We start from the raw sequence: 17,716 nt of genomic DNA, 5'->3' as shown, positions 1-17,716 counted from the left end.
TTTCCTCTCTCCTGTTACCCAGATGTGAAACAGGCTCTGATCCAGTGGCAGGAGAGGATCGACTTTGCCCACAAGCTTCTCACTCTGCTGAACTCTTATAGCCCACCTGAGCTCCGCAATGCCTGCTTGGGTAAAACCCCCCCAACCACCTAACATTCAAGTATATTTAGTTAGGTCAGATGTTTATATACACTTATTATGGAGATGTATGTTGTGGTAATTTGGGGCTTTTAAACGTTTATTTGAACTGTTTCTACAATGTCTTAACTTGATAAAGCCAAGTCCTGTGATCTCATTAGTGATTGTGATTGACTACAACTGGTAGTTTGTCTTTGCCAGGATGAGAAGGATTTGTTTGACAGCATTCATTGGACTCACCAATGCTCAGAACAATGGGAAAGTTCAAAGAACTCAGCGTAGGAAGGAAAAACTACTGTGGACCTTCTTAATCTTCACTAAGTGCTTGTTCACAGGGGATTGTCTGATTTTTGAAGGGTTTCTGCCTTACAATTTAAAGACCAATGATCAAATTGAATTGAATATTATGAGCACTTTTGACCCTGTGTGATTGTGTGTACATTTTTGGCAACTATTGTAGCCAAACTCTAGAAAAGAGAAATCATCCATTGTTCTACCTGAGACTGAGTAGAATTTGGCTAGCAGAATACATATCTGCGTATGTAACGAGTCAGATGTAGAAATAATTGGAAGTTTAGAAAGTGTCCTGTAACGTGATGTTCTTGTTGCAGATGTGCTGAAGGAACTTGTTCTGCTGAGTCCACATGACTTTCTGCACACTCTAGTCCCTTTCTTACAACACAACCACTGCACATACCACCACAGCAATATCCCCAGTAAGTCGTCTTCTCATTATTCATGCTGATTGTCATTTTTTGGTTTGCCTTTGCATTCTTGTTTTATAGCTTAAAATGGATCCCCAAGAACATAGTAGCTTTGCATGATGCGCCGTTCATTGCTAGATGTCACAGCTTCTCCTTGGAATGTTCTTTTTCTTTTCGACTGTTAGTCATTTTCATATCAGCTTTGTTTCCAAACCTTTTTCTGTATGTTCTTTTCTTTTTTCAATTTTGATTTACTAGCAATACGCACCGTCGTAACAACAAAATAATAATGGTAAACATCAGTATATGAGGCCTGTTGTCTTACAGTGACATCAAACGGTAACCAATGAGTAGAACAAGGATTACTTACATGAACATTTATCTCAATGTTTGAAACTTGGGCCATTTTTAATGATAATCATCCACCATTTGAACAGTACATATTTGACAGATATACTATTTGACGTTCTTCAAGTTAAGCTTTTATAATCCAAAAGGTTTTTAAGTAAAACCTTCAGTGTTTTCGACTTTTAAAAATCTCTGGTTCATCTCTTTCAGATTAAATTAAAAATCTGGCTTTCTTTTCACTGACTTTTAATTGTCTCTATGCAGTGTCGTTTGGTCCTTACCTGCCATGCAGAGAGAACCTCAAACTTATGGGAGCCAAAAACAACATCCGACCTCCGAGACCGGAGCTGAACATGTGTCTGCTGCCTTCACTGGTGGAGAGCAGCAAGGTAAGGTTCTCTGTTCCTGCTCCAAATCGTTTTGTGTCAGTAATAAAAGAAACCTCAACAGAAAAGCTTCAGTACCTGCAGAGGCTTGGTGTTGGTAGTAAACTTTGTTTGTGTCTATCTCAGGGTAAAGATGAGGTGTACGATCGAATGCTGCTGGATTATTTCCTGTCCTACCATAAGTTCATTCACTTGCTGTGTCGCGTTGCCATCAACTGTGAGAAATTCACAGATACACTCGTCAAGCTAAGTACGTATTTGTATTTCCAGTATTATCATTATAGCATACTGATCAAACCGTAAATTGTCTGCAAGCACACATTAATTTGCACATAAATATAAATGTTTCCATGTTAATGCTCTGCCTCCCATTCAGGTGTGTTGATAGCGTATGAAGGACTTCCCCTCCATCTTGCGCTTTTCCCCAAACTGTGGACAGAACTCTGTCAGTCACAGGTACAGCTGCATGCCTCTGATTTCGCTTATTTCAACCATTTTTAAGGTCAGGCCTTGTTAATAGACTTGGGCTCTTTGGAAATGGACAGCAGCACAACGGTAAATTCTTCTCATCTCACTCTTCTTTCAGTCTGTTATGGCTAAAACTTGTGTGAAGCTGCTCTGTGAAGACCCAGCCTTCAGCGAGTACATTAAATGTATCCTAATGGACGAGAGGACCTTTCTGAACAACAATGTGGCCTACACCTTCCTTAACTGCTTTTTGCACAAGGTATAAAAAGTTTCAGCTTTTCTTGTAGGAATCCTAAATAGTCACTACATTTGATCAAGATTGTATCCAGTTTGTACTGATTCTCCAAATGATGTTGCATTTTAATTTGTAATTAAATAGAGAATAAAAATTTGTGTATGTGTAGGTCCAGGTTTTGTCTGGTCCCAGCTGCTCCAACCTCATTGGTGTTTTGGTGACAAACCTGCTGAGTGAACGGAGCAGTCTGCAGCCTGAACTGGCAGCTCATCGCCTGGAGCTTAACAAGACCAGCAGCCTGCTCAATGCTGTATGCATGCATGCACACACTCATAGAACAGTCCTCCTGATACATTGTGCCTCTGTTTTCTCATTGTTTGATCTCTCTTCTCTTTGTCAGGACCTGAGGGCATTGATGTTGCTGTTGTCTGTGCAGCCTTCTCAGGCCATTGACCCAGCTTTCCTCCCAGCCCTGCAGGAGCTTCTGAGCTGCTGTCGTGCTTGTCTCCAGCAACGCAGCGCTCTGGAGCTGGAGGCCAAAGACCACAAATGCAAAGGTATAACATGCCATTCAATCACTAAACCAAAACACAACCTCAGTTTGAACACATTTCTTTGGGTCGACCATTTAGGCAGAATAATCTGGTGTATGACTCAACAAAGTAGACTTTGTGGAAAAATATAAAGTCGGTGCTGTTGTAAATTAAGTAGAATAGATTTTCTCAGTGGCTGCTTTCAGTAACAGTCTGTGTTTGTTGTCAGCTGAGGATGAAGGGGCGACCCCGGTGAAGCGGCGGAGGGTGAGCGGTGATGACGACAGAGCCGGAGATGGAGGAGCCCCGCTCTACGCCGCCTCCACCTCCTCTTCAACTCTTCCGCCCTGCAGTGATCCAAAGCCTGAGCAACAGGAGGCACTAACACCCACAAGCACCTCAGACACAGAAACACGAGATTCCTCATCACTGATCGACCCAGGCACTGAGCAGGACCCACCCTCTCCTGACCCCATGCCCACCTCCTCTAGAAATCTGGACTCCTCTCCCAAAGAGGAAAAGATGGAGGCCTCTTCGTCGTCATCCTCCTCGTTTTCCTCCTCCTCCTCCTCCCTGCTGCAGGAGACGGGAGAGGGGTTTGTCCAGGGGGAGGAGCGTGAGCTGCAGCAACATGTGGTGCCACGCGAGGAGATCGAGGAGGTGGGAGATCAACGGGAGGGGAGAAGGGATGAGGGCGTGTCTACCTGCTCAGAGGAAGTGAAGGAAGAGAAGGAGATGAGCTCTAAGACCAGCAGCAGCCCGGCCCCACCCCTTTCAGAGGATGCTGCTTTCCCATCAGGGCTGGTGGGGGAGGGTCCAGATGGCTGTGGCAGCCACTCCTCCTCCTCACAGATGTTCCAGAGTGTTGGCCCCCCGCCTGACACGCTGGACATGCTGTACAGGACAGTGGAAGCCACCATTGCCATTGTTACCAAACTGTCTATTAAAGGCCAGCCCTCTTCATGACATCATCAACTCACCACAGCCATATCTTGAATCCCCTCCTCCCCCTTTTTTTCTCTGCTATGGACGTCTGACTTCAGCTCAGAGGAAACAAACTTTCTCCTGTTCATTAGGTTTCTTCTTCTTCTTCTGCTGTTTTTGTGCTGCTGTTTGTTGCCTTCTGCCGATGTTCAGTCGGACGCTTTCTACAGCTTCAGCGGCTCCCGCCGCTCTTTTCGCATTATAAGATTGCGGCTCCACCCAGAGCCAACACCTCCTTTGAGAAATAAAGAAGAAAAGCAGAAAAAGTCGTACAGGCTACAGCACACTTTTTTAAAGGGTGGGTGAGTGGGCTCGGTGGGTTTTTTGTTTGTTTTTTTTTTGTTGGTGTGTGTTTTATACTGATTTTATTTGAGGTTTGCTGTAAAGGGGAAAGGTTTACAGAACTTTTGTCTCCTCTGTATGTAATTTAATTTTATTGCATTTTTACTGTGTATAAAAAAAAAAAAAAAGAAAAAAAAGAAAATGGTTGTCCTCTGTGCCAGTTTTGTACTTTATGAACAAGGCAAGAAAAGTTGCCTTGAGTTTTTCTGTGGTTTAATTATCCAGAAACTAAGTTTACCTGTAAATGAAGAGAACCACAAGAAACTTGATTCTGTAAAGAATCCTCTCTAGTCATTGCCTGAAGGTGTATATGAAAACCATAAATATATATATATAAATAAAAAAATATCTTTTTATATATATATATGTGGTTGAAATAAAGCCCCCATGTTGGACCAGCTGGAGCTTTTATTTTCTTTACTGAAGTACATTCCAATTTGTTTTTTTTTTTTTTTTTTTTTTGCCGCCTTCTGCTGTGTTCTGGTTTTCCTCTTTTTATTTTATTAGAGATTAACTTAATAAAGACAGTTTTAATATGAAAAATTATGAACTAAAATTCATCTCGAGCTGTGAGGTTTGATTTCTTGCCTTTGTTCGCTTTGCATCATATCCGAAATAAATGTAGCTCGTCAATTTCTTCAGGCTGTGCTCAGAATCTAGGCCTATAGCAAGCTCAACTGTGTGTTTATTATGCATGTACAGTAGTGGGGGGTTAGGTTTGGGTTTGTTTTCTTCATAATTATTGTGATTTTGAAAAATTCACAATAATATAGAAAACCGCAACCAAGCCATCAAAAAAATTTGACAGCTTTTTTTTATTGGCAAGTTGGGTTTGAGTCTGGCACCGTAACTGTACAAAGCCTTCAAAAAAACAATTATTTATTCACATCAATACTTCATTATTAAAGAATCACAGTGTCAATAGTGTACATTGTTAACATAGTTTAGGAGTTAACACATTTGTCTTGCACATAAAAGATAAAAAAAATAAATAAATAAAATTCAGCAGGTATTGCTAGTGTACCACTCATGCTGGTCCCAAATCCAGATTAAAAGGATGGTTGTGCTAAACTAAACATGCAGATCCATCTGCTGGGATCCCATGAGAACCAAGGAAACAGCCAAAAGTACCTTTTGTATGTAGTTATCTTGACTCCTAAAACGCAGAAAAGGCTGTTTTGTTTTTATTGTTTTTAACTAACAGCGCCAGTAGATGGTCTGATGACGAAGGATTTCTGTATTTGTTCTGAAAGGCAAAAAGCTGGTAATCTTAGCTCACGACTCTAAAGTTTGATCTGTTTTAAGAGAAAAAGTTTTCTTTTCCTGAACTTCTCATCTAAAAGTATATTAAACTAAACATCTGCTTATAAGCAACTGTAGACTGAAGTAGGGAAACTCGAAATGGATTTGGGATGGAAAACGGAACAAAAAACTTCATGTTAATATTCATTAAAGGGAAGTCACACAGGTGTATCTGTTTGTTTCTTTCGAGTCATGCCGGCAGATTGTTGCTAACTGGCAAAAATGTTTCCATCACCAATGTGACTTCATGACAATTTCACATATTGAACTGGAGAGTTTAACTGCTGAAACACTAAACCCTTCTGTATGTTTTCTGTGTATGAAATGAACCCATTTATTAAACTTTATTGCTAAAGAAATTGACTCAAAAGTGGAGAGGAAGAAGGGCAAAGCATAGAAAAGTAATTTCAGATCAAATTTAAGCAACCACACTCAGACATTCACGGTGAGGGGTAAAAGTACCCAGTCCCAACAGATTGTTTCGCCATATTCATGAGCTTTTTGGACATCTTTATGCATATTTTCAGTCATCACAGTATACCACACTACTACTACAGTTGTGGCCAAATGATTTGAGAATGACAAAAATATTAGTTTTCACCAATTTTGCAGCTTCAGTCTTTTTAGATCTTTTTGTGAGTTGTTTCTGTGATGTACTGAAGTATAATTATAACACTTGATAGGTTTCAAAGGCTTTTATTGACAATTACATCACATTTATGCAAAAAGTCAATACGTGCAGTGTTGACCTCTCCAATTCGCCCTGGCATGCTGTCACGTGTTTCTTTGCAGGTAACCATGGTTAACAGGAACAACAATGATCTTAGGCATCACCCTCCTTTTAACACATCCAGTCTGCTATTCTAACTCAATCAGCATGACATAATGATCTCCAGCCTTGTGCTCATCAACATTCTCACCCGAGGTAATGAGAAGATTATTGAAATGATCTCAACGGGTCCTTTTATGGCAGCAATGAAATGCAGTGGAAATAGTTTTTTTCATGGCAAAGAAGGACTTTGCAATCCATCTGATCACTCTTCATAACATTCTGGAGTATCTGCAAATTGCTATCATCAAAACTGAAGCAGCAAACTGGAAAAAACAATATATGTGTCATTCTCAAAACATTTGGCCACAACTGTACACCACTATGGATTCACAATGGTTTATGCTTTGTAATTGGACACAATGATATCTTTAAAGTTTAAATGATTTGGTGTTGCACTGTGATGATCAAATGTTTGCTTAATTTTTTTGAGCAGCACAATTTTGATTGATGGTTCAGTGGGTGGCCAGGAGAGTTGTACTCATTGAGATAAAGCTTTTCATGAATTAATACTTACCAATAAATAATTAGTTGATTCATTTTGCGCTGAAGACAGCATTTTTTATCCATGTTTCTAAATGAAGAGTTACATCAAGGATGAGCCAGTTATTTAGGAGCTTATTAATGTAATGCAGTAACACCCCAGTTTAATACAGGGACAGGTTTTAATAACACCCTAACAGATGTTTAAGAGATATCTTTATCATTCTATGTACAAATGCGCCCCTAAATCTTTGTTAATCATTTACATAGTTTCTGTGAGTTATTTTACTAATGTCTAAATAAAGAGAATTATAGTAAATTAAGTCATGAATGCATTTTTTACAGTACAAATAATTATTAATCCATACATGTTTTATTTTGATGAGCTCAACTCTTGGTCCTCCACAGCATTTACTTAAGCATAATTGGCATCTAGAAAGAAAAAAGAGAACAAACTCTTATCTCATATTAATTTGTTTCTCCTCATATTGTCCCCCAGATGCTCCAAAGCTTCCCCACACACAGACCAGTTCAGTGACTCTTTAGCAATACTAACAAAGCAGCTAGTTATACCAGGTACCAGGAGAATGAAGACTTCAGCAGAAGCATCATGAGGAAACTTCACTGACTTCAGACTTGACACAGTGGGAGTTATTATTGCGAAGCCCACAACAGAAGAGGACATCTGACCGCTATGGCTAGTTAGTTTGACACTTTCTATCTAAACTGACTTTCACAATGTAAGAACAGGGATTTCTAACTGGCAACTAATGTGTTGACCTAATCGTACATTACACAGATCTGCTGTGTGTGGTCTTATTTTTACTGAGCTCAGTCATAATGAAGATCATCAGGTTGACTCTGCTGGTCCTGATGCCGACTCCTCTGCTTTTCTTGAGTCGGTGGATGAGGTAGGACAGTAAAATCCATCAGTTACACGAGGTCGCTGTTATTTTTTTTTCTTTTGATCTTTAGACATTCATTTCATTTATACTTAATCTGTTGTTTTTGAATTTAATCTGGAAAGAAGAAACTTATAGCACCATTTTAAAAACTGAACCAAATAAACTTGTAGAGCTGATAAACAATACATCTAAAATCATAGCCACTGAAGCCAAAGTGGAGCTTTGAACAGAAAATTACTTTAGAAAATTACTAAATCAGACCACGTAACAGATCCCAAGTACTGTAGGCGGATGGTTGCTGAGGTGAAGATCCTGGGATGGCAGCCCCGTTTTAAAAGTCAAGCTGTCATTCATAAGGGGTTAGAGCAGTCAGTGGAACCACTATCTGACTACTGCTAGAATAATATCTATACAGTTCAGATAAAAAGCTTTCTACAGACTCAAAGCAGTCACTTTCTGACCTGCGGTCTGTAAACAAAAGGCACACTGGGAACATGTTGTATATTCATCATGTTAAAATAAAAATTAGAATTAAGAATTTTATAACCTGCCCTTTTTGTTGCGTAGCTTCAGACAAAATTGGTGGTGAACTTGATATAACATATGTAACTCTTGATGGATATGGGGAATTACAGTAACTTTGATTATTTTTACTGTATATATTCTTATTCTCTGCTTTAATCAGTGTGTACCTTACTTGGATACACAAAATTCTCCATGAGCCTGTGCATATTATCATTGCTGCTTTACTTCTGAACTCTGTTTACATAATACATAGTGTTATTTAAAACAAATTCTACTATAATTTGATTCATTTTCCTATTCAAGAATTAGAACAGACAGAGAGTTGGCCCACCCTGAGCCTGAGCCTGCCAGAAATCTCTTCATAGGCTTTTCTGTATGTTAGTGTCTCTTTATCTATTGCTCTGACTGGTGTGAGTGTTTAAAAGGGAGCACTAAAACCTTTGCGTATCTAGAATATTCTCGCTCAGAAAGGCTAAACTTTTCATAGCCAAAGTTTTGCATTTGTTTTCTGAATAACTTTCAGAAAATAATAATCATTCTTGTAGTTTATTTCTGTACATCTTGTGCATACACCGAGTGCCTCTCGACTTTTATTCACTCTTATTTTCATTCATGTTCATTCATTAAAAAATAAACAAAATATCAAGACAAGGGGAAAAATTAAATACATTTTCAGTTATGTTGTTTATGGTGTTGATTCTTATATAATGTAGAAAGACTTTCAGCTCAGAAATGGTGGCTGCTGGTCATAGACTCAGACGACGGACTTGAAGGTCTGGGATCTGCTGATGTTTCCCCTTTCCCTAAGCCCTGTAAGGTTACACATACACATACATCAATCAATGAACTCATGTGAGCTTTTCTGTAACACAAATCACCGATCAGCAGCAGCTGGAGTAAACTGTGGTTTTTGGATTACATTTGGGTAAATTTTATTTACCTGTTCAGAGGTGTGTGAAGGTTTTCGACAACTATTTCTGAAATATAACAGGAAGTCAACATTTAAAAAATGCTTGACATACACAACTATGATATAAAATTAATTTCTTAGACATCTTACATGGAACTCTCAGACTGTTGGTCCATGGGAATATGATTTTTGTCAGAACTCTTCCCCTGTTTCCCCTTCGTATGGAACCTATCAGGATAAACACATAAATCAATCAATAAATTAGTAATGACTGGGTAAAACTTAGGGCCCAATTAAGGCCATTTTATGGCCTTAATTGGGCCATTTTTCTTTCCCACTGTTGACAAGTGCTTGCTCATAGGAGGTCGTGTGAATGTTGGGGATTTCTTTCTAATGTTGTAGGGTCATTACCTCACAATATAAAGCACACTGGGGCGATTCTTGTTGTGACTTGGCAATATATGAATAAAACTGATTTGAATTGAATGATATACAAATTGTTTTGATAAACTTTACCATTTTTAAAAACAACAGTATAGAAATAATGAGTTAAATTACAAATTTGAAGCAGCAGTATTTTCTTTTTTGTCCACTTCGACAATTATTGTCTGCTTTTGAGCTGGGAAAACAATTTAACCAATTTGAAGCACATGTGTGGCAACAGTTGAAACACTCCAATCTCACCTGATGAGAAAAGCAACAGCAATAATCAATCCCAGGATGCTCAGCCCAAACAGGATGCCCAGAGCAATGATCACCGCCTGATTGGAGGTGGACCCTTGAGGGTCCACAATCTCAACATCAAAATGAAGCTCCTCCCCAAACAGCTGAGACAGCTCTGCATTCACAGCATCTGATTGGCTCTGCAGTTTCCTGGTGGATCAGACAGCAAGAGGTCAAAAGAAATCTGTCACATGTCACCAAGGTGATCTTTCCCTGATTATATCTAAATATAGAAGTTAATTTTTATGAGACCAGGTTTAGATTTCAAACTGGTCAAAATGGTAGGTGCCTCTGGAAAATTACTCAAAATCAACATTACTCAGACTAGTGAATTTCAGGCAAGTTTGCTAAAAACCAAAGCAAAACAATACTGAGTGTCTAACAGATGGGCCTGATGTAGAACACATTAAAAGTCACTCTCTTACTTTATGACTTCTTCAGAGGAAACAACCTGCCCTCCATCTACAGCAAAGAAGCTGACCAAAGTCCTCACAGAAACTCTCAGGTTTCGGGTGCCAGTGGATCCGTCGTTAGCGCTGAACACCTGAACGATGTTCACAGTCCAGCCCAGAACTTTGCCCAAAGACCTGAGAGACACAAAAATCTATTAGAACTAACAGAAGTGGATCATAGAAAGCAAGCTTTAACACCAGCTAAACCTGTCTTACGTCGATAAATCTTCAACTTTCTTCTCCACAATGTTAGCAGGCTGATTAAGTGAGATGGTCACAATGTCAGAGCTGCTTGCACTTGCCTGAACCATCACCTGGGGGCAGAAGAGAGATTTTAACTTAACTTCTTATTAACCTGTTTTATTGAACAAAATAAAAAAGAAGATGAATTAAAAGGAAATACTTTTGTTTTTCACCATCCTTTTGAGAACTTTGTATTTATGCATATGAAAATCAGCTATCAGTTCTTTTTTGTAATTATTATTATTACAGACTTTTGCCTTTATTCGATAGAGCAGAGTGGACAGGAAAGCAGGGAGAGAGAGTGGGGGAGGACAGGCAAGCAAACCCGGGCTGCTGCATTTCAGACTTTTGGCATAAAGTGGTCTGCTCACCCTGTGAACTAAGCCTTTAAAGGTATTGCTTTTATTTAGGTAAAGGTTTCGTATGTGTCCTTCAATGATGATGTCAGTAAAGATATTTGAATATAAAAAGCTTGCAGTTACCATCGCATCAGATTTACCTGTCTTCATCTGGTCTTAAACACTCACCTCCACTATAGCGGTAGCATGAAGATCGTGGGGATCAGTGGCCTTCACCTCCATTTTAGCTGTCTGTCCAGCCAGTTCTGTTGCTGAGATCACATAGAGCAGACCTGAGGATGGGTCCATGTCAAAATAAGGACTTTCTGCTGTCAAACTGTAGACCAGCTGCCCCACATCTCCAACATCAGGATCTGAAGCCTGGAGGTAGAGAGCAAAAAAAGCACTTAAAACCTTTATTTTTGTTTAAAAAAAAGTTGCTAAAAAATAGTTTCACCATTAGACATGAACTAATGTAGTCGATTGTAGTTGATTACTAATTTGTGAGCTACTGGATTAAACCAAAAGTCTCAAACTAAGTTATCCAAACTAGCTCCACATCAGTGAGTGACAACAGTATAATGCTGCTTAATCATTTATGCTTCAGTTTTAACAATGTAATTTATTTAAATTTGTACAAATTTCTTGTCATTCTTTTGCAAATTGTTCTTTTTATATTCTAAGCACAGTTAGCCAATAATACTGCTGTATTTTTATTTAATACACAATAAAAGCTTAATACTCGTTCCACTTAGGAGAAACAGCTTTTAGTTTTACATTTTTAAGCATAAATCTTCATCTTTGACGTATCTTTTTAACTTCACTAGATGTTTCTTGTTGCTGTGTTTACTGGCAGTGCACACGTCACACTGACATATTTAGTGTTTTCATTGGTGTTGCTGATGACTCAGCCAGGAGACTTGACATACTGGAAGATGTAGGAAGTGTTGCAGTGAATGCTTTTCTCTGATTCCTGGTGATGTGGTGTGTTTCATTGCTGCTCACAGACACATTAACCATGAACAGATTACTGAGTGATTACTGAGTGGATTTCAGTTCAAAGTACATTGCATGATAGCAGATGCCTTTTATGTAAACATAAAATCAAAGGAGGCAAACATTCACAGAACCATTATATTATTTCCAGACAGATGGAAACTGAAAAGGTTGGGTGTGTTTACCTTCACTTGGATGACAGGAGTTTTATAGGGGGCAATGCTGAATACAGAGGCACTATAAACCTCTGGGGGAAAATGTGGTGACTCGTTCACATCCTCCACCTGAACTCTAACCTGAGACAGAAATAAAAATTGAAGAGAATTTCTGTGCAACGCTTAAAGCATTTCAATGTCACATTCCTCTAGTTTGTAAAATGACTAGACAGCAATGAGAGTCTTTGGCTATCTTAATGCTTAGGTAACCTTGCCTAGAACTTAAAAATAAGGCGATAAGTAAAGCATGATTGGAATGACTGTAGGTATTTGACCTTACAATTGCAAAATGGACTACTTTAATATCTGTGTAGATAATGCCATACCCACCGGGACTGTACTGTGTTTCTCTAACAATAAACCGTGGATCACTCATAATGTCAAGGCTGCCCTTAAGCAGAAAAGGAGAACCAAGTCCACGCTCAAGTGAGGAATCAAGGAAGAAATGAAGGTTGTAAAGAGAGTGCTGAGGAGAGGGGGAGGGGAAAACACCTTCAAACAGAGAATGGAGAACCAGTTGTAGCTGAACAATCCCTCTCGAGGCTGGAGGGGTCTTAAGAAACAGAATTTTCTGTTTCTTGTTTGGATTACAGTGAGCAAACTCAGATAAGGCAGATTCATCATCTGCCAGGTCTGCTTCCAGTGCAACAACTACTGCCACAACCACCATCATCTTGGCATTCTAGTGACTGCCCATCCCCACCTTAACTCCTTTCACACTTATCCACTACATTACCTGTGTGCTGCCCCTGACCTCCAGTACATAGCTGAGTATATCAGGATAGCTGAGTATATCTTTTTCTATTGCTTTTAACACTATCATACCCACAATCATGGCAGGAGTACAAAGATGTGGACCATCACCTCACCACATGAATTCTGGACTACCTTACCAACAAGCCTCAGTACATATAGATCGAGAATTGTGTTGGTCGTCGTCAGTACAGATGACCCACAAGCAGAAGTCCTGGTTCCGTTTCTTTTCACTATATGCACCGGAGACTTCTACAACTCTGCTAACTGCTTTTGAGTCTCTGATGACTCAGTTGTTGGCCATGTCCCCCATGGGTATAACATGAACTTTTGCAGGTGCAAACATCCTCCACTTTCAGAAGTAACCATCCATGGAACGGATATTGAGATCATGGACTCATAAGTACCTGGTTATTAACCTGACCAATAAAGTGGACTGGACGACTAACACAAATGCCATCTACAGAAACAGTCGGCATCTCCTACAGAGACTTAGGTGTTTTGGAGTGCAGGTATAGCTCCTATGACTCTGTGGTGGCATCAGCCATCTCTTATGGTGTAGTCTGCTGGGGCAGCAGTAGCTCTGCTGGGGACCGAAAGAAACTAAACAGTTTGATCAAGAAGGCCAGCTCTATGCTGAGATAACCTCTTGATTCAATGGAAACAGTGAGCAACAGGAGAACGGTAGCTAAGCTGCCATCCTTGTTAGAGAACACCTCCCACCTCATGCAGCACTAAGAAGCTCCTTCAGTGACAGGTTGCCGTACCCAGGAGAGATTTTGGACGCCTTTTTTTTCAGAGTCTACTATGTCTAACAGCAATGAACATGAGGATACACACATAGTCTGTACATATCTCAATGTGCAACACTATCCACTGCACGATGAAGCATTTAGTTTTTGCTACTACTAGACTTCTCTCTCTCTCATCAACTGTATTTTGTGTAATATCTGTGTATATACATATGCACAGATATACAGAACCAAACAAAAAACAAAACAATACAATACAGTATTACAGTATTGTTTTGGTATAGTATTATTGTAGTTAGGTTATGCTATGTGTATTTATCCCTGCTGTGTTCACTCTGCTACTGTAATAATTAATTTCCTGACTGTGATACTAATCTCATGTTAATAACACTACAAGTAAAAAGGATTACTTTACAATTAATTAATTAAAATTTAAAATACATGGACAAGTATTTAGTCATGCTTGGATTGCCAAGGAGCTCTATACATGGGCTTTGTATGTAATAACACTTTTGATTACATTTGCTGTGGCATCTTGACATACTTTCTAATTCTAATCTAATCTAATCTAATCTAATCTAATCTAATCTAATCTAATCTAATTCTGTTCCCTTCCTCTGTTCCTCTGCAATCAGTGAAATTGCAAATTTTTGTTAAAGTCAATACCGTCGTCATTGCTGATGTAGGTGGGTTCCGTGTGTCCACAACCTCCACTTCCAAGAAGTACCATTCCTGCTGTTCTTTGTCGAGCTGTGCTTTGGTGAAGATGGCTCCACTGAGGTTTATGGAGAACAGGTCTTTGTGTGTATTCAGCGAATATGTGACATTGTAAAGGTTGCTTCCTGAGGAGGCAGTGACCTTGCCTACCAAAACCCCTGCTTCCTGGTTCTCAGGCAGGCTGAAGTTATAGGAGAAGCTCAGGAAGGCCACATTCTCAGTCAGACTGGAAATCTTCAGATTCACCACAACACGAGCTGCAGGAAAATTATGGGTTAAACTCCCACACAGGTGAAGCTAATTTTTTTAAATGCATCGAACAGCATCTTCACATGAACAATTAATTTGTTAATTTTTAGAAACTTAACAGTTCATACAAAATTTAGGATTTATTAGTACAAACTGAAAGTTCTGTCAATTTTTTTGTGTAATTCTTAGCTGAGTCGAATAATTTTCCATGCTATAGAAATAAAACTGAACTAAACTGAATTGGTTAACATTGTGAAAAGATGCTTTTAAAGTCAAATCATGTTAACTTCCAATAAATCATTATTCATTAATTTATTCCTAAACTTGATCAAACAGTGACTGAAACTGAAGACTAATAAAATATAGCATTATGTCTAAACATAAGTTTTTCAAATGTGTCCAGTGTTTGAGTTATTCATAAACATTTTTACACATTTCTACATACTGCAGATGACACCTATGAGAAGATATTAACCAAGGAACCATTTTACCCTGCCAGGGATGAGAAGGGAGCTCAAGGAAGAGCACCTGTTTGCCCCCTTTGCGCATGGAACCTGGCTGGGTGCAGCCTTAGAAGACTCATGGGCCTGCCCTTCTGTAATTCCACCACTAGCAGGAGGCACCATAGGCAGCAGTCAAGGGTGGTCCAATCCACCCTTAACAGACTACTGGGTCACCTACTTAATGGTTTTAATGGAATCTCCTACCATTGCTATGCAGATAACACAGAGTTACACTTTTCTGTCAAGCCCAACAACCTCAACAGCCTTTGATACCACTGCCTTTGTAAATACAGATGCTGCTCTATGGACAATCCTACACTCAGGAATCCTGCTCATGTTGGTCACTTTAAACCACTTCAAGGTCACTTTAAATGTCAATTGTAAATTGTAAAGTTAGACTGTTATTGATCCTTTTTACCTAAAAATGTATATTTACTCCCCTTACCTTAGTCTTAAAGTGTATATTTATTTCTTACTCTTCTTATATTTATTGTTGCCTTTTTGCACTGAATGGAACTGGAGCCTCGTTGTCTCGTCTCTGCTATATACTGTGCTGTGTACAGCAGAGATGACAATAAAGTTTATTTTGATTTTGACTTTGACTTTAGCTCAGACACACAGCTAGACACAGCTCCGGCTTACTCAGCTCTCTGAAATGATTTCTCTGCCTCTTCATATATGGTCCCAATTCTGGTAACAAGAGTTCAAACTGCCCCACTGACATCCTGAAATATGTACGAAAGCAGCCGTGAACAGCTTCAACTATGAAATTCTCCCTGCTGCTGCATTCTCATGACAATTGGATGAAACCAGAATGTCAGTTTCTCCTTTTCCTCGTTTAGGAATATTAGGACCATCTCTTCATGTCAAATTCCTTTTTTTCACTGTCTGTTTTTGAGAACAAATTTTCCGCAAAAACACAACTCATGAAAACAGCAAAAAACACAACTCTAGATTGTTTATGCCTCACATAGCACTTTCCCTACGCAGGGCTGTGACATTGCAGTTTTACTTTTCCTATCTATGTGTTCCCAATACAAAGCAGAAATGCATTTATTCCTAAACTTGGAAAGGTTAAAATGCATGCGTACTATGATGTTATGGTTTACAGTTAAAATAAACGAATAAATCAAAAAATAAAGCTCAAATAACCGATGATGCCAAGAGCCATTAGACTGACCTGTGGTGCTCAAAGGGGACTGGCCGTGGTCTGTGGCCACAGCTGTCAGCACAAGTGTGGTATCTTCTGTTAAATCAGCAAATTTAGAGGTCAAAGTCACATTCCCAGTCTGGGTGTTTAGGTCCAAGTATGGAGAACCTTCTCCAGAGAAACTAAAACAGCAAAAATGAAAAAGTTCATTTAAGGAACCTTAATAAATACTCCAACTACAACAACATACAACAACACTAAACTGTCTTGAAATATGTTTAATCCATGCATTTTAATAGATAAAAAAATAAAATATAAACAAACAAAAAAGAAATTCACGTAGACGATGTCTCTTTTGCATACACAATACTTTAGAAAAAAATACATGCTTCCCTTAGAAGCTGAAAAAAAGAACATGTTGGATTTACTTAATTCAACTGTGGACTTTGGTTGCACACAGATGTTTTGCTGTGGCTATGGATGCTGTGCCCTGCCCACTCAGGGCAGCATGACAGTTAGGGCAGGAGTGCTGGACGTGTGGGCAGCTGGGAAACGTTTGCCAAGAATGTCCACTCATTGAAGCTGCGCAGATGATGTGCTCCACCAGCCTTCTGACACCCTCACCCAGCCCAGGAGAAACATACAGAAGTATGTATGCCTGTGCTGTGCTCAGTGGTGACACGAGGTCATCAGACACCAACTCTGGGGAAGAGGAAATGGTGGGGCCTTCACGGGAGACCCCGCTGGTAACGGTGATTTGCTCCACAAAAGATTTCCCACAAGAGCAGTCTTGTGATGACAGTCTGCACTCAGCCTTTCACAGAGTGATAAAAGTTGATGTAGCACTGAAATTTCTGCATTTTGTAATGAGGGACAGTTTATATTGAGTGAGTAATGAGACTCATACACCCAGTTGTTGGTGCCTAAAAGCAGCCAGGAAATTATGATAAAACTCTGGAGTAAATCATTGCCCAATTTTAGTAGCTGGGATGTGCGCCGATGTTGCGCATCCTGTCTGGAATGTCAGTTGGTGAACCAGTCAGCCATCCTGAGCCTTTGTGCCCATTACCATTAATGGAGGTCCCGTTTGTGCGCATTGGCATGGACCTCATTGGGCCATTTCACTGGAGTGTGCAGGGGTATTGCTTGTTTTAGTTCTCAATGATTATGCAAAGAAAACTCAATAAGTTCTGGACCTCAGAGCAAAGCTATACAAATTGGGGAGGTTATCACAGGAGAATTTGTTCCAGGCCCAGGAATGTCAGCAGTGACTTTAGAACAGAGGGACTAAACTCAGACAATTTTTACTGGGAGATGAATTGCTCTTGGATTTGTGACCTGCCCAGGGTGTGGTTGGACATGGGCAAGCCACACAAATCATATAATCTGAGCCTCCTGAAAGCATAAAGAGAGGCTGAATCCATCTCTGGTGAACCTATTTAAGGAAAGAGATAAGTTGGCGCCGGAAGTGCCAAATTTAACTATTCCATCCTCACTCCATTGTGACAACCATCTCACACAGGCTCAGAGAGC

At 39.6% G+C, this 17,716-nt stretch overlaps 2 protein-coding genes across 4 annotated transcripts in view; one reads left to right on the top strand and one right to left on the bottom strand.

Moving 5' to 3' along the window:
- The window catches only part of usp34 (ubiquitin specific peptidase 34), a 72,210-nt gene extending 66,411 nt beyond the window's left edge, over window positions 1-5,799 (top strand). For all 3 annotated transcript variants that reach the window (XM_039613830.1, XM_039613829.1, XM_039613831.1), the window contains 9 exons: window positions 23-130; window positions 750-854; window positions 1,455-1,579; window positions 1,703-1,826; window positions 1,953-2,032; window positions 2,163-2,303; window positions 2,449-2,589; window positions 2,680-2,836; window positions 3,042-5,799. In XM_039613830.1, coding sequence (XP_039469764.1) covers window positions 23-130; window positions 750-854; window positions 1,455-1,579; window positions 1,703-1,826; window positions 1,953-2,032; window positions 2,163-2,303; window positions 2,449-2,589; window positions 2,680-2,836; window positions 3,042-3,778 — 1,718 coding nt within the window. In that variant the 3' untranslated portion in view covers window positions 3,779-5,799. The remainder of the gene's footprint in view (window positions 1-22; window positions 131-749; window positions 855-1,454; window positions 1,580-1,702; window positions 1,827-1,952; window positions 2,033-2,162; window positions 2,304-2,448; window positions 2,590-2,679; window positions 2,837-3,041) is intronic.
- LOC120440702 (protocadherin Fat 4) overlaps window positions 4,238-17,716 on the bottom strand; it is a 27,504-nt gene continuing 14,025 nt past the window's right edge. Inside the window, exons 21-30 of the mRNA XM_039613832.1 lie at window positions 16,214-16,365; window positions 14,231-14,538; window positions 12,030-12,140; window positions 11,038-11,229; window positions 10,484-10,581; window positions 10,241-10,402; window positions 9,777-9,965; window positions 9,243-9,320; window positions 9,123-9,159; window positions 4,238-8,992 (exon numbers count right to left, since the gene is read on the bottom strand). Of these exons, the coding sequence (XP_039469766.1) occupies window positions 8,909-8,992; window positions 9,123-9,159; window positions 9,243-9,320; window positions 9,777-9,965; window positions 10,241-10,402; window positions 10,484-10,581; window positions 11,038-11,229; window positions 12,030-12,140; window positions 14,231-14,538; window positions 16,214-16,365 (1,411 nt within the window). The 3' untranslated portion in view covers window positions 4,238-8,908. The remainder of the gene's footprint in view (window positions 8,993-9,122; window positions 9,160-9,242; window positions 9,321-9,776; window positions 9,966-10,240; window positions 10,403-10,483; window positions 10,582-11,037; window positions 11,230-12,029; window positions 12,141-14,230; window positions 14,539-16,213; window positions 16,366-17,716) is intronic.

The sequence above is a fragment of the Oreochromis aureus genome, linkage group 6, assembly GCF_013358895.1.
Source record: "Oreochromis aureus strain Israel breed Guangdong linkage group 6, ZZ_aureus, whole genome shotgun sequence".
Lineage (NCBI taxonomy): Eukaryota > Metazoa > Chordata > Actinopteri > Cichliformes > Cichlidae > Oreochromis > Oreochromis aureus.
The sequence above is the reverse complement of the archived record's forward strand: the minus strand, read 5'-3'. Positions and strand labels throughout refer to the sequence as shown.